Source organism: Fundulus heteroclitus, chromosome 21 (assembly GCF_011125445.2).
Source record: "Fundulus heteroclitus isolate FHET01 chromosome 21, MU-UCD_Fhet_4.1, whole genome shotgun sequence".
NCBI classification, from domain to species: domain Eukaryota; kingdom Metazoa; phylum Chordata; class Actinopteri; order Cyprinodontiformes; family Fundulidae; genus Fundulus; species Fundulus heteroclitus.
This window is the reverse complement of record NC_046381.1, coordinates 29,163,443-29,188,135: the sequence shown is the minus strand read 5'-3', so window position 1 is coordinate 29,188,135 and position 24,693 is coordinate 29,163,443. Positions and strand designations below refer to the sequence as shown.

The following is a 24,693-nucleotide window of genomic DNA, read 5'->3' as shown; positions in this document are numbered from 1 at the left end:
ATTTTTAAGTGCTACAGGAGCAGCATATAGTTTTCACAAGCCTAAAGAGACCACTTGCAGCTATAGACGGTGATGTTTACGACTTGGTTCATGTTGGTCAGTATGATTTACCATTTTAAAATTGATATTCAAGTCACACCTGACTATAAGTCGCAACGTTGGCCAAACTAGTTATTTTTTTGTTTTCTTTGCTTGCTTTCTTGGCAAGTTTGAAAAATGTTGCCATCAAGTGCATGCTTGATAACTATTTACAAGACCTGTTACATCTAAGGAGTCGGCAATGATGGTTGTATCTGCTTCACAAAAGATATGCTATTTCACAGAGGAATATTAGGGATATTAGTTAAATTGGGGTGGTGATGTCGGGGGGGGGGGTTCAAACAGCAGCAGGTGGTACAGCAATTTGAACATGACAAACATGTTATTGAATTTGTTTTGTTAACCATGATGATTAGCTAAATTTCCGTAAAAAAATGCTACTCATGATAGTTGAGCATCAGTGCCTCCATGGCTTTAACGGGCTAACTTTTAGTAGGCAGCAATCTGCATTCTCTCCACTAGATGGCTCAGAATCTTGTCTTGCACATCTAAACTGCTGATCAAACTATCAGAAGCTGATTGTTGTCTCATATTGGCCATCCATCTGCATCTCCGTGGGAATTGGCAGGCGGGTGACGTATCACACAAGCTCATCTGTGTGAAGGAATCAGACCTGCCAGCTGAAAGGTTTACAAAGCCTGATGTGTGTCCGGGCTTTTGAGGCAAGGCAGGACCCTGACTCAGCCAAGGACATCTGTCTGTGTTATCAGAATAAAGTGGAGTCTGTTCACTTTGGTCTTTGTGTTAGCCTTCGCTTCTGTTAGCCGCTGCAGTGAGAAGCAGACATGTTGCAGTTGTCCATCCACTCGGTATGCTTTCTGTTATTCCCTGTGTGGTGGTTAAAGCTTGAGATTAACTAAACCTTGCTTTTATTTCACCAGCAGCATCTGCCAGGCTATGTGCCTGCATCTCCCCAGCACTCTCTATGAACAGTGATCATTTTGTCAGCAACATAAAGATTGAAAGGCAAGGTGTTTGTTTTTATGTGTTCATTGGTCCAGGAAGTGGCCTGAGTAGACCAAATACCAGGGAATATTAATTTGTTGGACAGAACTCTACGTTTTCAATAGTAAACACCCCCCCCCCCATCTTTCTCCTTCTACCAAGTTTTTCAGGAAAGACTCAAACGGTTTGGATTTTTGTATCATTAGCTTAAGACGCAGCAGAGCTTGGGTTCTGTTCCTCTCATCACAGTTTGCACGTTACCTGTTTTTCTCCCTGACTTTTTGTTTTGCTGTCTCTTCCTCACCCGCTCTTTGCCCTTCCCACCACCTCCTCCCATCTGCACGCTGTTTTTTTCATTTGGTCCCTGCTCAGAGACGACTGGAATTTCTCATTTGACTGAGAGGGTCATTTGGACTTTCTCCTTGCTTCTGCCTCCGTGCTTTCTTCATCTCCACTCTCTTCCTGCAGACCCTGTGCGCTGTCTTTTCCTCCCTTTTCCGACACTCTGCACCGGATTTTTGGCATCCTGCTTGTGTGTGCGAGCCAAAGGAAGGCAGCGCTCCCAAGAGACGCTCCCAACTGTCTTTCAGTCTTTTTTTTTCTCCCCCCTCCGATCTGTTCCTGTGAGGCTCGTTCTTAAGCGTGCATGAAAGTGGTGCTTCCTGCTTTCAGTAGAAGAGAAGGATTCTAATTTTCTTGCCCTGCCTAATGAGCTTACCCTCATCTGAGCAGCTTTCCGCCCCGCAGCTCGTCGTGGTAGTGGGTGCTACTCGGTGGGAGGAACAAGAAATGAGGAGGTGGTCTGAGAAGCGGCAGAGCTCCTCTGTTTGTCTACCAGGACCAGCGCTGCCTGAGCCGGGACTGCGGCTGGGACGTTATCTCCACCTCTGTCCCTCTTTCTCTCTGCTCGTCCCTCCCCACCCTCTTTCCCCTGCCTCCCTCAAACACTACCTGACTCCCCCCTCTTTCTCTCTCACCGTCTGTCCCAAGCACTGACAACGTACTTTTGTAGCTGCATCACCTCTCTGCTCCTCTCTCCTTTTTTTGTTGCTCCTTCTCTTTCACTACATTATTTGCTTTGACTGTGTTGCCAAAATGTACCGGAATCCCTGGATCTCAAATTACCTGACTCATGTGAAGTTTTGCAGCCAAGGTAAGAGCAGTGACTTGGGGCTCTGCAGTTCAGAGCTTAGCTTAGATTTGGAGCTTTAAAAGCTTGGGGACAGGTTACTCTGGTTGTGTGTTGGGAATCTGAGCTTGTGGAAGTTGGCAGGAAACAAACTGCAGACTCCTGCTCACTCTCCCTCTGTCCAGTCAGCTGCCCTTGCACTGCAGCTCTACGTCCAAGGACACTACGCAGCAGTGGAAACGGACTCAGAGCGCTGCAGGGAGCTTTTTTATTTTAGTAGAGTGAAAAGATACAGGCTAGAAAAATTTGGGACCAGCGTTATGCATACACTCTTAACTGCTGTCCACTTGGATTGGACTAACTACTGATTTATCATTATCCTGAGACCCATTCTATAAATGGCTTTCATCGGTTTCAAGATATTTCAGTAACCAGATACCTTATGACAGCAGCTTTTATGCACCTTTTGTTTTATTAAGAGCTTGTTGATAATTTATCTGCCACAACAGCTGCATTCACTGGCATGGGCGAGTTCACATTTTCTAATTGAGAACTTGACTTCAACACAGTTTTGTGAGAAAATCCAAACATTTGGGTCTTAGAAAGATGACAATTTCACCTTAATTGAAGGTTTTGGGACCAACCTTGCTCTGTAGAACTGCAGACTCGTTTCAATGGACAGAAAAGTTCTCCCTGTGTTGTCGCTTCATTACAAAGCTCTTAATACCTTACTACCACCATTTAAATTTATTTTTAAACCCATATTTATGCATGTATTCTTATTGAGACACGAGTTCCCATTTGCAGGAAGTGACCTGTGGTTAGAACTCTTCTTTGGTCCCACATAATAACTTGATATTGGCTGCTGTGTGATGGTCGTAACAGATTACATCACAATAATGGGGGTCATCTGACATTTTTTTCTCCCAGCTCTCCTATAATGCATAATGACAATTGGAAGCTTGGAATATCAGTGGCCATATTTAAAACGTACACATTTTCCACATATGAGAAAGTTCACATTTTCTGCTTTCACTGGTTTATAACCTAATGTTTTGTGTGAGCTGCATGCAGTTTTACTTTTTGATTTCAAGTTTCATGCAAATAATTTATGAGGAATAATAAAGGCAGTGTTAGGAAGACCATTGAAAGCTACCAGGGGGAATTGGGTCTGGCTGCTCAGCCATAAAAAAGATCATTGTGATTAATTTGGTGACTATTAGATTCATTGAAGGCAATGCAAGTTATGAGTAGAACAGAATCTTCAAAAGCTGGCCTAAAGTTGTTTGAAAAGCTATCATTTAAATCATTGAAACGTTTAGTTTTGTAAGATAAATCGCCAAAAAATGTGGTTCACTTAAGTGGATGTTTGTTGTTCTGACTGGCCAATGAAATTCAGATGTTTGCTGTTGTCTGCCTTTATTTCCCTGTGGTATTTTGTCCCAGTTCAGCTCTGATTCTTGGAGAATAAAAGTTTTCACCACACTGCCTTAGCTTCAGCTGAACGACGGCTCAGGAGATTGGTCTGTTTTCATCAATGTTCTTTTATCTTAAACATTTTATTTTGCGTAGAAAACCCCCTATTCATTGGATCACATCCACATATTGTAGCATTTCACAATATTCAGTTTTACAGCAGATTTCCCTGTCAGCATTTTCCATATCTCAGCAGTCCTAGAGAAAGTAGAGCTTGGACAACAATTTTATTTATTTTTTTTCAGTTAAGTAGCTTTGTGATCATTAGGTGCTGTAATAAACTTTTAAATACAAATTGTATATGTATCAGAGTAAATGTATGCGCCTACTAGAAGAAAAGCCAGCATGTTTCAGCCAGATGAATATCAAAGAATATGAACAAGTGTATTTTTCTGTGTTGTCGGTCATGATCTTGAGGTACTAACACAGCTCACGTATACAGCATTGTCTGACTCTGCTAATTTCCTAAAAGCTTCACATTTAGGAAACCCAAACAGATACATAGCATTTACTATCTAAATCAGATTTTCTTGTCGGATAAATCCATTTGCACCCAGTACTTTTATTCATCTGCAAGGGGTTTTGTAACATTTTGCACCGGCTGGTTTTCTTTAAAAGCATTACACTGTGGACTAACAAGAATGGCAACGTTTAATGAACAGACTGCTGAGACATGCTCAGTAGCTTTCCAGCTGTCTGTGCATTTAACTGTGTTTAGCTACCTCAACAGATCTGCCCCTCAAGTCAAACAATTTAAAAAAAATTTTTGAAGTGTTTCCTTTGTCTTTGGACTTCACTTTTACAGCCATGTTATTTATTAAGATAATTAACAGCAGCATTTAAGGATTTTAGTGTGGAGGATTAATGTGGAGTTATATTGACTGGCAAGTCCCTGAGTAGCAGGCGAGGCTTAGCTCTAGTTCCCTTAGATGACCCACTTCCATCTGCATTAAGACTCAAATCAATGTGAGTGACAAAAGTTAAGTTTAACACTAGTCAGACCGTGTAACAATTTATAAATTCTGTCATCTGCCATTTCTGGTCTGTGTGATAAATTGCTGATGCTGTTCCAGCATGTGAATACTTCTCATTCCCACCACACTCTGTAATATTTTCTGGGTGGGAGCTGCGTGTTGATCTGCCTGCTCTTTGCTTAACTGGCGGGGAATCCACAACAGGTGGTCCACGATTAGAAGCCTTTATGTGAGCACAGAGACAGTCTGGGGGAGAGGAGGGTGTGTCCTAAAGCTTGTTTAAAGATGTCAAAGTGGCTGCCTTTTTGACCTGTTACCTATAGTGAACCACGTCACTGATCTAATGCCCTGTGCACAACACATTTACAACAGCATTATTTTTCAGTTTCAGTTAACACATCTAAATGGCAACATCTTAATTACGACCTCTGTGCACATGAAACTAGTAGAAACAATAAAAAAGGTGTAGTTTTTCTAACATGCCACTAGAAGGAGGTATGTTCTTTAAAGCATAGCAACATACTGCACATGTGCCAGGGCTTCCCCACATAGGCAGATTCAGTGGAAATGCTTCGTCACTGGGCTGTGTTCCTGAAACTAATATTTAACCAGCATTAGCTTATATCATCCAGGAGGTTTGCTAGTTAAATGTTGTCGATATGGTAGCTTTACTCACCTTTTTACAATGCTCTCAAACATCACTGTTATGGCGTTGGCTTGTAGCCTTTATCGTAGCATTTGGTATCATTTAGCATTTTTTTTCTTGTCAGTCTTCCTCATAGGGAATGTTCCTTCAAGCAACGCTTTTCTGTTTGTCTTGTCAATAAAGTGGTTCACATGTGTGTGTGTTTTTTTTTTTTCTGGGAGAACTCGACACCTTAGTAGAGTTTAAACGTCCAGCATCAGGTCATTGCTGAGATAAGAGGAGTGTTGTAGCTAGGAGTTACCAACTGTCCCTTTTTAGCTAGGACGTCCCGTGTTTGGAGCCAAATTGAAATATCCCGTTTGGACACTTTTTGTCCCGCATTTTGAATGCAGTCTGTAATTTGCGTGTGGACACTAGATGGGACTTCACACCTTACTTTCCCAGACCTACATAAGGAAGTCACATCGAAGCAGGCAGGGACCGTCGGAGACGATGTAGTTACGATATTATGCAATGAGTAAACGAGGCGTTTACCACAGAGATATATAAAATGTTATACTGAATAAATGCATTCATAAGTATATGTTCAGTCTTACCTGTGGAAGGTAACGCCAGTAGATCTAGACACCAAGCTGTCTCTTTACTGCGAGGCATTGCAGGACAGCCTACTGGCTCTTACAGTAGTTGCGTCAACTGGAGCACACATTCACATTCAAGAGCCCAAAAGGATAACACTCAGCAACATTGCTGTAATACAATTAGCCTTACTGTTATCTGCTAGATGTTGCTCTGTCATTCTCTTGCAGGCTGAATTATTTAGACATCTCTTTACATGCCATAGAAAATTTTATTCTTTTTAGTTCTTTATTTTTTAATTGCCTTTCTAAATAGCTTCTTACATCTATGACTGAAACTGAAAACTAGTGGATGTTCTTCACTCAGCAACATAGTCATAGTCAGTTTAGCTCACTAGCACTTTAGCACTGTTTGTTGATCAGTACAAAAAGGTTTTTGAGTTTGTGATCACTGGTCAATGCCAGTTGAAGCTGAATATCATCCAGTCAACAGCCTATTTCTGGTCTCTATTGATACATGACTATTCACAGCTTTAAACAAGTCGTGAACAATATTGAAAAGTAACATTTATTAAAATGTTTGTGAAAACTGTGTATGTTCAAAACCCGTGTTGATTACTTTAACATTTACCATGTAACAGAAGATTCAGTAGACTGGCTTCAGATTTCTGCAAAAATGACTACACACTGTTAGGAAGGGGTGTGGCGGATTTATCCAAGTATTTAAAACATTCCTTGGAATTTTGTTAACCTAATCTGGTCCACAAAGAAAGCAACACAAAAAAGTCAGCTCGGATAACCACGATTATCAGCCGGGATCCACGAGGAATGAGCCTTGTTTTCATAGGCAGTATTCCCCCCTGTTAAAACAATACTCAGCTACCCCTAACACATCCTGACACCCCCCCCCCCTCCCCAACTCACCCCTCTTCTCAAATGTTGTTTTGCTTTAGTAAGAACAGTTTAAAGCATCAACCTGAACATAGTTAATAACTCAGATCTGGAGCGGAAGTGAGAGATGGCGAGAAGAGTGGCCACTGGAGAGGAGATGGGGGATTAGGGTTGAGCAATTTAGCAGAGCTGGAGGGAGGTGAGGGGTGGGGGTGCTTGAGGCATTCCCTGAGGTGAACTCTTAAGTGAATCAAGTAAGACCACATGTTAGTAGAGAATTTTCACGACTCGGGCCAAAAGTTCACATTTACGGTTAAAGATAATTGAGGCAGTGGAACACATTTTGAAAAGAATGTTGTTTCCGAGAAGGATCTTCCTGAGAAAGGCTGTTTGTTGCACACGAACACACTAATATCCCTTTTTGTGGCTCTGTGTTTCTATGTAGACAGGTGGAGGTTTCTGTATATCTAATGTGACAACTTGTCAAAGAGGGGTTGAAATGTCTGTCTGGCTTCTCCGAGCTATAGATGTCCAGGTCATCAACAAAAATGTGCTTTGACTTTAGCGTTTTAGCAGCACTGCAAGGCAACTCATTGTGTGAGAGTCACTATAATCAGGGTCTTCTGTGAAATGGTCATAGCGATCTTAGCATTTATAGAGTCTTCTTGAACTTGTCCACTTTACAACCACAAATATCAGTTAATTTTATTTGGACTAAAAGTAACATTTAATGTGACAGACCAACACAAATTAATGAATAATCAGGAAGTGGTATTAAACCGTTTTCTAAAAGTTTTACTCTTCTAATAAAAAACCCTATGAAGAGTTAAGCATTGGTAACTGTTTCAATCTGATGCCTAGACCCTAGACGAAATCCAGTTCAACCATGTGCCTTCAGAAGTCACCTAAATAGAAATGCATTTTTTGTGAAGACCTCAGAGGTTTAATAGAGAACAATTGTGAACCAACAGCATTATAAAGCAATACAGTTGTCAATTTGGTATGTTTTAGAACCTAACCTGCTTTAAACGCCACAAAGCTTCGCTCATCTGACAATGGCACAACCGCTAACCTACCAAGACATGGCAGACCACATAAAGCACTTCTAATAATCACACTCACAATAACAGTGTACTGCACTGACACGCAGATCAGTTGGCAACTTGGGGTTAAGTGCCTTGCCCAAGGGCAGATCAACATGTGACAGAGCTCGAACCCACAACCTTCCAATTGCAAGATGGCTAATCTACCCACTGAGCCATAATTGCCCCTAGTATAACACCTTTTGTTTGCAGGTTAGCACAATGAGACGTGGAAAACGTGAAAGACGTGTTGTTCTGGTCAAATGACATCAAACTATCTTGACCTACATGTAAAACCACTGTAGGGAGGAAAGCATTGCATATCGCTTTAAACAATCCCCATGGCTAAACATGGTGGTGGCAGCGTCATGCTTTAGTTTAACGGGAACAAGAGAGCTGGTAGATGATTAGAAAACCTGTTACAGGCTGCGTAAAATGCCCACATTCTGGCAGAACTTCAAGTCCAACCTAGACATAAAGTCTGAGCTACCACAGAAGGGTTGCGATCAAAGCAGAGGCATGTGTTAGAATGGTCCAGTCAAAGTCCCAACCTGGGTTCAGTTGACAATATGTGGCGAGATTTAAATTAATATTCAGACATGCTCCGTTCAATATGACAGAGCTCACTTGCAAACATTTCAGTCTGTAGATGTGCAAAGCTGGTAGAAACATAAGACTTGGAGCTGTTATTATGGCACACTGTAGTTATGCAAAATATCGACAGAGGAGAGTTAAATACAAATGGAAACAAAACCTCTAGATTTTTATTTGTAATGTGAAAACCAGGCCTCATTTCCTTGTATGAATTGTTTTTTTTATTGATTGATTCAGTGGTTTGTATTGCGGTATAACACATAGAATCCCAGCAAAATACATGAGGTTTGTGATTGCAATGCCACTCAGAGTGAAAGGAATCACATGTGCTATAGACTTGTTTGTTGCTGGTCGTATATGGTTTTAAAATTTCTAATCACTGTGATTTTCTTAGATGATTGGGGGTTTTGTTAATGTGGCTTGTTTGCTAATGAGCTGCTCACAGGCTTCATGGTTCACCTAAAGGTTTCCAGTCAGCATGTTTATGTCAATGAAGACCTTCAGCTAAAAGGTTCTGCTATTCAGACTGGAACTGCTGAATGCAGAGATGTTGCTCAGTGTTTCACTCATTTCATCTGTTCACAGGACTTGGGAGTGAGAGCCCCGTGAAAGCCAGCAATCCCAGGGTCCTACAGACGCGAGCGCTGAGGTAAGACAAGCAGGTTCTGTACATATTTCTGTTTAATCTCCTTATTAAGGACCAGCACAGGGTTTCCTCGAGGTTTTTTTAAAACCAAGGTGGTGTTTTTCTTTTCTTTTTTTTTTGTTTGGACGGGGTTGGCAAATCGCATCATCTGAATTGCATATTTGTTCATACGTTACCCAGAATGTAGAAATAAGAAACTTTTTCAGACAAAATGTGACTAAAAGCAGTGATTAAATGGGTTATATATGAACATATAAATATGGAAACTACAAATGTCCTTTGAGATGATTTAAGAATTTTAATACATTGCCTGAATCCACACTACATGAAACACACTGTACAAAAAAGAGGCACACAGTGCAGGGTTTCCCCCAGAAAATTGGGTAATCCTGCTGGTGTGAGGTACGATGCATGACGCAGCTCAGAGGAGGAGCACAGCCGCGTGCATGAAGCTAATACCAGCTAGAGCTTTAGCTTATGGAGGTTCCATCATATTTCTTTTGCCGCTTTGTAATCCAGGGCGGGATCACCAGCACATTTGTGCAGCATGATTCATTTGGAAAAGCATTAGAGTGGGTCTCCTCTCTGCTTTCTTTGCTCTGAATCCATGCAGAGCTTTAAGGACGAGGCAACAACAGCCGTGGTGTGCCTCACATTAGCCTCAGAACGATCGGTGCTTTCAATAAAATCACCATTAACACAGAAAAAGTTGATAGACTTGTCAGCCACTGTTTGAAAAAAAGTCACTTATGGGATCTGAAGAGTTGCTAAATACAGCAACACCAACACTAAATGGGCAACACTGGACTGTTGCGTGGCAGGTCACAACCAGACTGACGGTGTACATGTAGTGGAGCCCCTGCAACATAATTCTTCTGGTCCAAGTCAACTGGTATAGCTTGGGTGTATCAATCCCTCTCAGATTAGATTTTAGTTGGGTTTCCTCGTGATTTCAAAGTGATTTTAAAATTTGAGACATTGGGGTAGTCCTCCTGCTTGTTTTTTCCAGGCAGGTATGTGTGCATATGCTGCTCTAGATGAAAGGTTGTAAAAATGTATAAAACATTAATTTACAAAAGTTAATTTCATGTTTGGTCAGTGAATCCAAATGGTTCTTCCTCAATGCTGATTCAGAGGGATATTGTTGCTCACCTTGTCCTCAAATATGGGTGTCCAGTTGTTGTGCAATTATACACTGTTAACAGTTATTTAATGTTTCATAAAAAACCCTCTGTCTGTTAAGCATTGTCTGGTGATGATCAGCTCTTAAGCTGATATCAAGACAATGATTGAAAAGGATGAATTCGAGCACTAGCGATCTTTTAACAGCAAAACCTGCAAAAACATAGAATAAAGGAGTGACAGCTTCTTTTCAAGTTCAAGAATTTAATAACAAAAATAAAATGAACATCCAGAGAACATCACTATGTAATACTGTTTACCTGAAATAACACAATATTTCAATTAATAAATCCTCTCTATTAGGCTAGTGAAACTTAACTAAACTACTAAGCAAAATGAAGATAAAAAGACGTGCCCGGAACACCTCACCAGGGAGACGTCCAGGAGGCATCCTGACCAGATGCCCGAGCCACCTCAACTGGCTCCTCTCGACGTGGAGGAGCAGGGGCTCTACTCTGAGTCCTCCCCGGATGACTGAGCTCCTCACCCTATCTCTAAGGGAGAGCCCAGACACACTACGGAGAAAACTCATTTCAGCCGCTTGTATCTGGGATCTCGTTCTTTCGGTAATGAACCAAAGCTCGTGACCATAGATGAGGGTAGGAACGTAGATCGACCGGTAAATCGAGAGCTTCGCCTTTTGGCTCAGCTCTCTCTTCACCACAACGGATCGGTACAGAAATTTATATATCTAGCACAATTCAGTACAGAGACGATGCAAAGTGCTTTACATGATTAAAATATAGGAATAAAAGCAAGTAGGGATAGAATGTAGAAACAAAAAAAGAACATTAAAAACAGTTTAACTGGAACATTCAAAGGCAATTTTAAACAAATGTGTTTTTAATCTCGATTTAAAGGAACTCAGGCTTTCCGCACTTTTACAGTTTTCTGGAAGTTTGTACCAGATAAGCGGAGCAAAGGAACTAAATGCTGCTTCTCCGTGTTTGATTCTGGTTCTAGGTATGCAGAGCAGGCTGGAGCCAGAAGACCTGAGTGGTCTGGATGGTTGATACACTGATAACAAGTCTGTGATGTATTTAGGTGCTAATTCAGGGATTTATAGACTAACAGAAGTATTTTAAAGTCTATTCTCTGAGATACAGGGAGCCAGTGTAAGAATGGTTCAGGCAGTTATTCCAGCTGTGACGTCAACAGACAAAAGTGACATTTCTGTTGTGTGGAGACACCATTTAGATCCTGAACCATGCGAGGCATGGCGTAAATGTGAACAGCATCTCAGAATCATGTTGGATAATGTTTCGATATGACAACAAATGCTGTTTTAATATATCGTCTGTGTGTGTATGTTTGCATTTGCAAAACATATTTTGATAGAATAGCTAAAAACACCAGACACTTTTTTCCCTCCCAATTCTTAATAGTTACCTCCCATTGGCTTTGACCTGCCAAGCCTTTTATAGGTCTACTGAAACCCTGTAGTTTTGTGACATATTGTGAAATGACTTTATTGGGTTTCATGTTCGTGTGAGGCGGAAAAATGTCTCCCAACTTGTACATAAAAGAAATACTCTAAAATCATTCAAATAACTCTTAGTGATGGTTTTATTGATCAGGGTGTAAAAGTGAAATTGACTGAATCCGTCTGGCCTTCCAAACCGCCTGCAGTTATCAACATATGCTGTTCCTCACAGCTCAGTCATGTTTCAGTAATAGTTGGTGTTTCTCCCCTCAGCTTCCAGAAGGAATTTTCCTACGAGGACAAAGACGATCCAGCCAAAAGCAACAAGGATATAGATGTTCGACTCCTGGTCGCTCTCCCCAAAGGTCAGTAACTTTAGGTTGTTTGGGGCCATTAGAACAGAACAAAAATCTGTTTATATCGCCTTGAAATGTTTTTGACTATCCCAAACACAAATCTGACAAAAAAGCAAAAATGGAACAAATCTCTAAAGGTGTGTTGACATTGAAAGTAAATGAGTCAGGCCAAGCAACAGATTTGCATGATATCCCTATGCACAGGTGCACTCAGGAACGATGCTATGTGAGGCCACAGAGGCAATTCTAGTGATGCCAAACGCTAGATTTTGGCGATTTAAAGCGAAACCAGAGGGACCCGAAACTTGTGATGGATGCAAAGCGACAGTTGTTGGAATTGGCGACAACCAATCAGGAACTAGATGTGGCTGTGACGTGGTGTGAATGACTGCGGCGGAGACAAAGCCGTTTTCATTCAACATGGAAGAAAGCTGATAATAGCGGTTTGTGGTCGGCCTGAGTAAAATTCAACCAATAATTACTACCTAAACAAGTCCATAAAGGACCAAGCCTGGAGAAGAGTGAGGCTGGAGTGGCAGGGAAGTGAAAGCGTCAATAGATAATGCCATTGTACTACAATATTTCTGGCTGGTCGCTCCTGTGCAGTTGCTGTCACCTGCCCTGCGAACCGCCGCCGATAATGTCCGCAGTGAGCGGCAGGACGCAAAAGTGGCAACATTAGGGGAACGTGTTCAATGTGAATGCACCTTTAGAGAGCTGCTATTTTTCTATATTTATTTTTTTAATATTCAGAAACCACTTTAAATAACATTTTGTAATATGAATGCATTCTTTCTCTTTTAAGTCTCTGAATTAAGGAAACGGTTTGAAGGCATTACCACAAGTAGCAGTGACTGGGAAATGAACAGGTAGATAATAAACCCTCACGTACAGGCTGCAGCAGTTTCTAAAAACAGGATGTGTTCAGGGCTGAGTTAAAAGCATGTCCTGGGTTCACTTCTCTTTCTGTTGCCATGAAGAAAGGAGCGAATTGCTCGAAGACTGGAGGGCATTGACAGGGAACCGTCTCTGCTGCCCAACTTGGTGGCCAACCGGCTCCTGGAAGAAGACACACCGCGTTACACCAGAGCATCAGACCTCTGCGAGCCTCACGCTGGTGAGTGCAGGACAGCTCGATTACAATGTGTTAGTGTGTTTATGTGCTCATTACAGCTGGTGTCTTCTCTCTGAAGGAACAGTCCAGCGATACACCATGGAAGGATTCGAGAAGCCAGACATGCCTGTAAAGCCCCCTGATAGGGAGTCCAGAGGTCGAGTCAGGTCTAATGCTCAGCCCTCCATCCATACGGAGCCAGCCCAGAGTTCAGGATCTACCACTGCTGCCCCACTCCAGGAATCTAAAGCTGAACGCATCGCCCGCTACAAGGCAGAGCGCCGCCGGCAACTGGCCGAACGCTACGGCATCTCTTTGGATCAGGACCTCGACTTGGATTATGCGTCACGCTACACCCGCACCCGGAAGGAAACTGACATCTCGGAGAGGCTTAAAAGAGGAGAGCCTTTAAAGGACGAAGCTAGGGACATCGGTCTGAGTGTTTACAGCAGCGCGGCAGTCAGTAGCCCGAAGTCCGGCAGCTCTGCAACCCCTCAGGGCCTCCCTGACCCACGCTACGATGTGGCTCGCACCAGGGTGGACTCGTTTACTGAGAGGGAGAGGCTGATGAACCTGGAGAATCAACGCAGAGCTGCTCCACCCGGGTCTCCACCCACCTCCTCCTACATGGACGTAACCTCATCAATCTCTGCCATGGCACCGGCTAAAGACCCGGTGGCACAGCTGTCATCCAGCTCACCAAAGGTGGGCGGACTTTCCTCTCCCAAACACGCTGCAACTCCTGGGGATATGTTCATCGAGCAGCAGGCCCATAGTGTCCTCAGCAGGCAGGGGTGAGTGCTCTCAATGTCCTCCTCTGTTCTCTGATCTTTAGTAAGATGAGCATCTTCTGCTGAGAACAGCAAGGAATTTCTTCTCACTGGTTCCCAGCTTCCTTTGTATACACAGGGGTCCAAGCCCAAGTACTTTGTTTTTGTCATTTTTGTTTTATAGTTTGACATTATGACCGCATGAGTCATAATGTTTTAATTGAAGTATTTGTCATACCAACTCTAATGGAGACCTTTCGCGGCCTACCATATCCAATATTTGCATGTTTCAAGGTTTTCTTTGACTTGGTAAAAGCAACTTTTTTGTACTTTAGCATTCCCAAATGAGCCACTGCTGGTTTGGTTGTTCCTCTTTAGCAGGAGCAATGTCCATGACTGTTGGGATGATACCAGCTTCTGGTATAGGTTTCATCTTTGGCTCTGAAAGTTGATATTTGCTTTAGGAAAACGAATGTCGAGTTTACCGGCACAAATTCTTAATAAGTTGTATTTAATGAATTCAGGGCAAACAAAGTGAGTTTGGGAAGGATCGTTTACCATCTTAGATCCATTGTTTTCTAAGGTCTGAGCTAGGTGACTCGAGGGACCAGAGTTAGGTTTTACCATGTTTAGAACCGACTCACCAGTCCAACCAGGAATCATATCTTTAGAACTCACAAAATACACTTTTGCTGCTTGTCCTGCTTCCAAAGACCTTTTTGGAAGCAGGGCAATTAGTTTTCCTTGCAGACGTAAGCATAGAAGGAATTCAGGTATTCCCCCAGAAAATAGGCTAACCCTAGCGATGGGTGTCGATGCGGGTTCTGGGAAGTGCGCGCCCTTCTAGAGGGTATGCGGAAGAGGGGAACGTTGTGTTACGTGGCTTAAAAGAGGGGCATAGCTTGTAAAGACCGTTTTTATGTCGCTCTCAAACATTGACACATTCAAAATAAACAAACAATGCTTATTCTGTCAGGGAGGGGTGAGTTCAGCCTTATAGTACTTAATAATACGCTAGGGGACATCCTGGAATTTTTTAGCACTTCTTAAACTGTTGGTTTCCTGGGGACTCTAAATGTTCCTAAATGCTGTTGCAAGGTCTGTCTGATCCAACCCGAACCCTGACCAGCCCATAACCCTGCTATGCGCAGTTATGAACAAACCTATGGATTCTACACTAGATGCGTTGGTGCCGACTCCCCCCCCCCCCCCCCCCCCCACACTATGTTCCGTTTTGCCCCTCTCATATTTCAAAACTTGGCCAGGAAGTAGGTTCTGGTGCAGGGAGGGTGTTTGTTACAGGCTGGCTCAGTGTGACGCCACGGTCACACCTCTGACCCACAGCTGGGTTTGATCAAAAGCAGCCCAGCTTAAGGAAACAGAAACAAAGAGGAGAGCCTCATCACTGCCTCTTCACTCAGGATCAGTGGGGCTAGGGTGAGGAGGTACGTTTTAGGACCGGTTTCATTTCTACTCGAGCCTCAAAGTTCATTCCTGACCTTTGAACTGAGATAACTTAAAGAGCGCAAAAATGTAACTGGTCCTCCTTCACGTAAATGAGCGTAAGAAAGAGGGCCCTTCAGGTGTTCAGTAAACATCTCAGTTTTACTTTATCTTTTTAATGTACATCAGAAAAAGAGGCCATCCGATAATTAACACTGTCCTGAAAACAACAGGGATCCGTAGCAGAATTCAGGAACTGTGTGTTCAGAGGCCTGTATATGTGTGTGGCCTCCACAAGCCTGTATGACCTCCCTACCATGCCTGGTCATGCTCCTGATGAGGTGGCAGATGGTCTCCTGAGGGATCTCCTCCCAGACCTGGACTAACGGTTCCACTAACTCATGGACAGTTGGTGGATGGAGCGAGACATGATGTCCCAGATGTGCTCAATTGGATTCAGGTCTGGGGAACTGGTGGGCCGGTCCATAGCATCAATGACTTTGTCTTGCAGGAACTGCTTACACACTCCAGTCACATGAGGTCTGGCATTGTCTTGCATTAGGAGGAACTCAGGGCCAACCACACCAGCATATGGTCCCTCAATGGGTCTGAGAATCTCATCTCTGTACCTAACGGCAGTCAGACTACCTCTGGCGAGCACAAGAAGGGCTGTGTGGCCCCCAAACTAGTCACCCCACACCATTACTGACCCACTGCCAAACCGGTCCTGCTGGAGGATGCTGCAGGCAGCAGAACGTTCTCCACGGTGTCTCCAGAGTCTGTCACGTCTGTCACATCTGCTCAGTGTGAACCTGCTTTCATCTGTGAAGAGCACAGGGTGCCAGCGGTGAATTTGCCAATCTTGGTGTTCTGTGGCAAATGCCAAACATCCTGCATGGTGTTGGGCTGTAACCATAACCCCCACCTGTGGATGTCGGGACCTCATACCACCCTCATAGTCTGTTTCTGATCGTTTGAGCAGACACATGCACATCTGTGGCTGCTGCAGGTCATTCTGCAGGGCTCTGGCTCTCTCATTTTGCTTCTCCTGTTCCTCCATGCACAAAGGTGGAGGTAGCAGTCCTGCTGCAGTATTGTTGGCCTCCTACAGCCTCCTCCACGCCTCCTGATGTACTGGCCTGTCTCCTGGTAGCACCTGGTGCTCTGGACACTATGATGACAGACCCAGCAAACCTTCTTGCCACAGCTTGCATTGATGTGCCGTCCTGGATAAGCTACACTACCTGAGCTTCTTCTGTGGGTTGTAGACTGCGTCTCATGCTGCCACTAGAGTGAAAACACCGCCAGCATTCAAAAGTGACCAAAACATCAGCCAGAAAGCAAGTGGTCTGTGGTCACCACCTGCAGAACCACTCCTTTACTGGGAGGGGGGGGGGTTGCTAATTGCCTCTAGTTTCCACCTGTTGTCTATTCTATCTGCACGACAGCAGGTGAAACTGATTGTTAATGAGTGTTGCTGCTAAAGTGGACAGTTTGATTTCACAGAAGTGGGATTGACTTGGAGTTACTTTGTCTTGTTTAAGTGTTCCCTTTATTTTTTTAGCAGTGTATAAGAACAGCATTAAAACTATTTAAGCCTCTAGGCTGTGTATAGTTAACAAAGTATAGTTGGAGCAGAGGAGATGCACTGCAATATGAAAAGGCCATGTCTGTAAAACAAAGACTAAATTAAAGGTATAGTGGAAGATCTTCTTTGGCTTCGAGTTCTGGAGGGGATCATCTTATCTATTGGTTGTCCCACATGCCAATGTGTGTGCTCGTTCCTGGCTAGTTTCCTCTGGCAGCGCATGCGCACTTCTAGTGTTTCTGTATCCAGTTAGATTGAGTTTCAGCCATTCATCGTAGCGTTGCTACTCACTGTATACTTTGAACTTGGCTGAGAGTCGCAAGCAGCAAACCGCATACAAGTTTGAGAAGAGGAAGGCCTCTGTTGAAAGAAATAAGACCAGAGTGGATTTGGGAGTTTATTTTCATGTGAAAAAAAATCCTCCACTATACATTTTTAATGAAGTTGATATTTTAAACTCTGTATGAATCTTAGGTTAGCATAGCTAGCATTAGTAATACAGTATTCTCAGTGTCTATTCTCTGAAGCAGTGATTCTCAGTCCTGGTCCTTAGCACTGTTCTACATGTTTTAGGTGTTTACCTGCTGGCACCCCTCTGACCCACATGAATGGGTATAATTAAAAGGCTTCTGCAGCGGTACTTGATGGCTGCTCAGGAGGTTCTACAATAATTTGGAATCAGGTGTGCTGAAGCATGGCCGTATGTATAAGATGAAGGACCCTGAATGATGGCCACTGTTCCGAAAAGAGATTTTCAAATGGCAGCTGTCATTTCCATATCGGCATGTCCCAGGACATATACAGGTTGAAAACACAAAAGGACAAAACAGAGAAACCTTACGTTTGTGTTATCTGCTGAAAGGCTTACTGTCTCTTGCAGCTGTTCTAGACATGTGAATGGTAAATGGCTTGTACTTGTACAGCACTGTAATTAATCTGACGACCCATTCACACACATATATTCAAACCCTGAGGGTGGTGAGCTATGTCATGGCTGGTTCACATGGCAGGATTTTAAAATAGTCGGTCGATTCTCAAAGCCTGAGAGACACCACACACAGTGATAAAATATCCGCGATAAAACAGGTTTTGTCATACAGTGTGTTGTGTCCTGTCATACGGCAAGCTCAACACACAACACACCAACAGATTTCGCCTAAGGTCATTCAGATTATCAGACGGGAAATCTTTCAAATCCTCAAGATCAAATGGGAGTTCAGAATAAATAAACACGGATGACGAGGAAGAACAACGGTGATAGTCTGTGGACTGATTTTAACAGAGAAAAAGATAACAAAAACAATAGTAGTTGGTTAAAGAAGAGAAGACGACGTGACCGGGGGCTCCACGTTTGCTGCACTATGAAATGGAGTTTCCCTCACCTCGCTTTCCGACAGGCTACACGTCACATTCAACAGGCTGCCTGCTCATTTATCCTCGGGGAGCACCCCACACGTTAGGATATCGGGGCAAGACAATCCAACATGTTGAATATCCCCGATTTGAGGTCTGAGCGTTCCCAACATTCTACATCAGCGCCACCGGGCCCTCTGACCACCTCCAGAAAGCAATATGGGTGAGGTGCCTTGCCCAAGGACACAATGACTGAGACGGTCGGAGCGGGGTATTAAACTGGCAACCCGCCAATTGCAGGACGACCTCCCTAACTCTGCGCCACTGTCGCCCTTTATATGTGATAGAAAATGGTTTCCGTTTAACTATCTTTTAAAATGTGTGTGCTTCCTTCATTTTATTTTAATACCGTCACTGATGCAGAAAATGGCTGTATTCCACGACAGCATCCACATCAAAGAGGGACGACACGGAGATCTGGCAGCATGTAGATATGATGCGTTCACTGACTGGGAAAAGGTTGGATTTTTGAGTTGCAGACACGCCAGGCATCAGTGATTTGACCAAGCTGATGATCAGTAGATTTTAGTCACCAGATGATTTCTCAGTGCAGCTCTGCTTCAGCGGCACCTTCCACCACTTGGGGGGGGGGGGGGGGGAAGGATGTGAAATGGTGCTTATCCACTGGAAGCTCCAATTATTCTCAAACACAAATACGTGACCGTATATTAATTCAGCACCTGTGGTTCAGTCCAGAGTCCCGATAAGTAGAATCAGTTATAAAGTCTTTATAGGTTTAGTGTGTGGTAAGGTTTCTCTGAGGGAAGTTTCCTTTCAGCTGTGTGATGATGATGATGTTAGTGACTTTTTCCTCCCTGTGTGTAAAAAAACTAGCACTTCATGTAAAAACAAAAACAAACTGATTGTGACCATGGTGCCCATAGATCTTTAGGTAAGACATGTAGTCATTTTATTATGGATAAGGTCTCTTCTAAGACCACAGGAACAGGGAACTGAATGACCAAGCTGAGTTCTTAGCCAGGCTGCTGTGTGTAATGTAGTGCTGTGTAGTCCTTGTGTGCTCTGAATGAAGAGCTCACTGCAGGCTATACCCTCGATACTTAGTCAGTCACTGCTGTGTCTCCCTGGCTTTCCTCTGGAGCAGTGCAAGAGCGACCCTTGGTACTGATTGGTTCCTCCAGACAGATGCTGAGGGTGAGGCCCACTCGCTCATCAACTGGCCTTCAAGGTACTTGCACAGGCTGGTTGTGTGCCTCCGGTATAATTTCCTTTGGCCTCATTGAGCTGGACTAAAACCCAGACCCATCAACCTTCATGAGCAGCACTTCTTAAACTGCTGGTTTCCTGGGGACTAACACTGTCGCCCTGGTTCCTCACTATGGGTGCTATCCTGAAAGGAAGGGACCGTCATGTTTAAGAATGTCTGCATTTAAAGTCATCTGACCTCATCATCATCCTCACTATCACAAGCACCATTGGACCCTAACCTCATCTCCCCTCCACCATTTGCCTGTCACGTTAATTGTGATGGAAAACATAACTGGCTGAAAGGCTTGTATTGCCACTGATCTTCTGAGAAAATAAACTTTATGAAGTGTTTTTTATTCTAAAATGTATAAGATTACTTTGTCCTTGTGTGTTGATTAGTTTTTTTGTATTGCCTACTGTAGTGCCTTGCAAAAGTATTTATCCTTTCAATCTTCACACCCTGATCACTTTCCAAGCACAAACTTCACAAAACAACAAAAAACTCAAAAAATTCTACTTTATTGGGATTTATTTGACCATCACTGTGACATGGGAGGGGGAATACCTGGTTTCTCCACCTTCTGATAAATAAGAATCTAAGAACAGTTTCTTTTCAGCCCCCCTTGACCCAAAATGAAACCTAGTGAATTGCTTTCATAAGTCACTTAACTTGTAAATAAAGTCTTGGCGTGTAAATAATTCCAGCTATTCTGGGAAGGTTCTAAGGGGTTTGTTGAAGTGTATTAGTGATTGAGGAGCACGATGAAGAACGACAAAACACAGCAGTCATGTCAGGAATGAAGTAATGGAGGAGTTCAGAGCAGGGTTGGGTTGAATGTATCGTCTGAAAATGGAAAAACCCAAACCTGCCAAGACATGGCCTTGTACCTCAGCTGACGGACGGGCTGGGTAAGGAGTTCAATAATCAGACAAGCAGTCTAGAGGCCCATGGTAACTCTGGAGGAGCTGCAGAGACCCACAGGTGGGGGAATCCGTTGACATGACAGCTATGCAGGTTTGCCATAAGCTTTAAGGGAAACAGAAAATGTGGATGTGGGTGCTCTGTTCAGATCAGACTTTTTTTGGCCCAACTGCTGCAACATATTGTATGATACCAAACTAACTTAAGACATCTTCATGAGTAGTCCACCCCATGGTGGAACACGTCAGGGAGAGGGAAGCTGTTCAGAGTTGGTCAGAAAATGGATGGAGCCAAATAAAGGCCAATCCTGCAGGAAAACTCCTTGGGAGGCTTTTAAAATACTGGAGAATTGGCTTTGGGCGCAGCACTAAACATACAATCTGCGCGACAGTGGAATAGTTTGGTTTCTGGGTCTTTTGTGAGAAAATGTGAAGTAGGACCAAATACGTTTGCAAGATGCTATGGCATTGCTGTATCACAAAGCATAATTCACATCCATTGCCAGCCTTTTCTGGACTGAAACCAGATACTTTTATTGATTTGGGGCAGTAGATTCTGTTTCCTCCACCTTGCTGCACCTGTTTTTAAGCCATTTACCCAAACTGGATATGGTCCGTGCAGGATAAAAGAATCTACTTCATTGCGAGGTTCTCGTGTGCCAGTAAGAGATGCAAACAAAGGATTGTGAATAATAGCTGCTGATGCTCTTCCTGACAATGCTGTTTTCAGATTTTGATTAAGGCTGAAATACCAATTATTGTTTTCACGCAGTTGAAGTTTGTATCTGCTATGCTTTGTCTACCCAAGTATGCCAAATGGTAACTGGTCCTTTGTTTCCCTGAAGAATAAAAGTTAGGGAGAGGCTTGCCAGGGAGGAGGGGCACCAGAGACATCCAGAGCCTGAAGTGTCTGCATATCACAGACAGCTTCAGCACCGACCCCAGACCTCTGCTCCGATCCGCTACCACAGAGAGCCGGCAGGCCCCCAGCAGACCTACTCCCAGTCATATTGCTATCCACCAGCTAATTTCAGCAGATCTAATCAAGGAGAAGACATTGGTGGTTACCCGAGTTACCTGTCTATGGCGTCCGGTCCTGCATCCAGAGCCGAGATGGAGCAACTCCCAGAACAGGTGTGTCAGGATGAGACTGATGAACCCGTTGGAGTAAAAACCGAGGGTCTATTGAGGAGCAGGAAAGCTGTCTTGCCTTCAGAGATCCGTCGCAGGGAGAAAAGCACAGAGGACCCGCAAAGAGGAAGAAGCGAGGAAGAGATGGGGATGTCCAGCGTGAACAGCCTCAGCCAGGCTCGTGATGCTGCTGTAGAGGAGACTGCACTATCTGGAGTGATGGGCAGAGGCAGAGCAGAGAAATCGGAAGACAGCGCCTTTCTGCAGGCAGCAGAGTGGAGACCTCGAGAGCAACAAAATGTCATATATGTTCAAAAAGGACCGAGACCGACCCATGTCCATCCCAATGCACTGCACGCAATCCAGGGCACCTCCACCTCCAGGACTGCTGCTAACCTCTTGGTGTCAGATGTAGGATCAGATCATAGGAGCATGCAGCACCAAGTCCGGGAGCGTGAGGGCGTTGGCAACGGAGAGAGTCATCAGGAACGGCGGGTGTCCGTGGCCAAGCTCAGGCATTCATACATGGAGAGCACCACCACGCCTCCAAGCAGCCGCAGGAACGAGCTGTAGGTGGAGAAGCTGAATGTTGCATCACTGTTGCTTACTGCTGTGGAAGCTTATTACCTAACATGGGCTGGCTGCTCACACTAACAAGCAACTAACCTAGGTGTAAAGTTAACATAAAAGCAATGTGAGTGCTTGCAGACCTCCTAAACTCTGGGACAGTACATTTATCCACTAACTGACCTAACACTAGGCCTTTTGTAGAACAGTTGTGTCCATTACCCCAACTGTGTCCGGTTCTACATGGGCCCAGTGATTACGTATGCTTTCACTGCTCACTCATCTGCATGGCATGGCTACTGTGCTGGAGTCGGAAGGAAGGAGTTTGTGAAGAGATGCATTGGTGCTATTCGTCCCTCTCGTGTTTCCTCTCTTCCTTGGGCTCTCCATTTGTTCACCTCTCCCTTTGCACTCCCTCCAGTGACACTGAGGGTCACAGAGAACATGGGAGCTACCAGGCACCCTGGAGAGGTGTGAGGGAAAGGGGGCACCATCCTCTGCTCTATATCTGTCCTGGGGAGAGTCGAAAGACCTCAGACAGGTTTAGGACTCAGCCCGTCACTTCTGCTGAACGGCAGGAAACTAATAGGTATTCCTTTCTACTCAAAAATGCATGACTTAGAGTGGGGAACCCTGGAAATGATCATGATTGTGCATGTTAATCACTTTATGATCAGAAATGTCGATTCAAATCTTGTTCTGGTGTGCAATTCTGATCATCTAATTTAAATTAAATCGCTTATTCAATATTTGAATCCATAATAAGATTCACATCTTAATGTTTTGGTGTTCTTATGACCTATAGGATTAACTCGACAAACGACCATGAACATGCTCCTTAGCTTTGTACCTCACTCTAACAACATTAGGAAACGAGCAAGCTTAATGGCCAAAGGTTCCTCTGGTTGGGATTTGGCAGAGGTCTCCACATGTGACCACAGCACAGAAGCATGAATTGACCATTGTAAGGAATAATAGCTCAATATGACGGAACCGAACGGACTTCCTTAATGCTCGCTAATGCTCCTGCTTAGTCTGCTTTGCTGTTTTCTTTAGCAGTTCATTTCTTCTCTTCAAACCAGAAGCAACTAACATTCTTTTGCATCTCCTGTTTTTTACCAGTCAGCACTCTATTTGGTTGCATCTAGATGAGTGGCGTTTACTGATTTTTCTCTCCCTTTTTACACCTTTTTAAAGGTCCTGTGTGAGCTCGGATTTTGCTTCCACAGAAGGTAAGTTATGTTTCTGTTCAAGCTGGGATTGTTTTCTGGGTAGAACTTGAAAATCAGAATGAACCAGTTAGTAGATTTTAAATGTGTTGTTTTCCGTGTCCATTTCAAAGCAGAAACTACTTTCTTAAAACCTAAAGTCTCAAAAACGTCCTAGGAACATTGAGAATGCTGTTTTATGCACCTTTCACCCCAGTAACGTTTCACATTGACTCTTATTCATACAGCAGCCGATGATTAGTGAGAAACAAAATGGAAGAGGAGGTGGTACACAATCAATATAAAATGCATACAGTGAACAGAACATGTAAGGTTTCTGGTTAGGGTCATTAAAATAGTGTCAATCTAAACTGGTATAGCAGATGAGTCAGTGCCTCTAAGGCTGGTGGACTCCTCCCTTCAGGTAGAGGTTGGGTTTAGTCTCTCTCTAGGACTTTAAAGATCTGGGGATTTGTTCGTGAGTGATGGTAGAATACAACTGGAGATGGATATGTGGCTTTGGGTCTCATCTGCTGTAAGGCAGAGCTGCTGCTTCACTCTGTGACGCAGCAGCTCTGCCTTAAAGCAAAGATCCTGGCTTCTGATTACTGTATGGAGTGCTTCTCACTTTCCAGGCTGGTGTGTAAATGCAGAGAGAAAGGTGCATTGATCTGGGGCAATGTGCTTCAAAGGCCGCCTATTTGCGCCATGATCCAGGGACCAATTCACCTTTCAACACTCCTCTATTCTCCTACCAGAGCTGTGAGGACAGAGGCGCTGCTCCTCTTGGTTTTTGTTCTGCCTGTTTTCACCATTTTATGTTGATTTTATGTTGTTTTATGCAAGCAGACCATCCTAGTTAGAATACTGACAGGTGAGTGCACATTAATATCAAATAGATGAAGTTGTACAATGCCCAGTATAGGGGGTAAACATAACAAGCAAATCAAATAATGATGTAAATAAGGAGATTCAAATATGTTGATGCTTTTAGATTAGTTTAATTTTCCTAAGTTTCATCATGTCACATGTCTTATCAGTCTAATCAGTTAATTTTGCTTCATTGATTAAAAGAAGCGTATTTGTTTTTTGTTTCTTGCACTATTAACCAATCACAGCTCTTAGCAGATAGCTCTTAGCAATGCAGTCAGCCACACCTCCTCACTAGGAAATATTTCTGTCTCCTCCTTACTCAGTCAGTCTCAGCAGCGATCTGAATCACTCTTAAGCTAAGTCTCCTTGGCAGGAATTTTTAGGCTAAAATAGGAAGCTCTCTGAGAATTTATGTGAATGCGGGCACAGATGTTTATC

The 24,693-nt window shown here is 43.6% G+C and overlaps 1 protein-coding gene across 18 annotated transcripts in view; it reads left to right on the top strand.

Moving 5' to 3' along the window:
• svila (supervillin a) overlaps positions 1 to 24,693 on the top strand; it is a 94,877-nt gene that overhangs the window by 29,842 nt on the left and 40,342 nt on the right. For 4 of the 18 annotated variants that reach the window (XM_036125509.1, XM_021320801.2, XM_021320799.2 and 1 more), the window contains exons 1-10: positions 1,796 to 2,197; positions 8,997 to 9,060; positions 11,936 to 12,027; positions 12,824 to 12,887; positions 12,999 to 13,135; positions 13,212 to 13,926; positions 19,452 to 19,535; positions 21,322 to 22,176; positions 22,596 to 22,763; positions 23,372 to 23,406. In XM_036125509.1, coding sequence (XP_035981402.1) covers positions 2,140 to 2,197; positions 8,997 to 9,060; positions 11,936 to 12,027; positions 12,824 to 12,887; positions 12,999 to 13,135; positions 13,212 to 13,926; positions 19,452 to 19,535; positions 21,322 to 22,176; positions 22,596 to 22,763; positions 23,372 to 23,406 — 2,272 coding nt within the window. In that variant the 5' untranslated portion in view covers positions 1,796 to 2,139. Of the gene's footprint in view, positions 1 to 1,683; positions 2,198 to 8,996; positions 9,061 to 11,935; positions 12,028 to 12,823; positions 12,888 to 12,998; positions 13,136 to 13,211; positions 13,927 to 19,451; positions 19,536 to 21,321; positions 22,177 to 22,595; positions 22,764 to 23,371; positions 23,407 to 24,693 lie in introns of those variants that run through there. The other 14 variants (XM_021320797.2, XM_021320805.2, XM_021320800.2 and 11 more) reach the window with 10 other exon arrangements.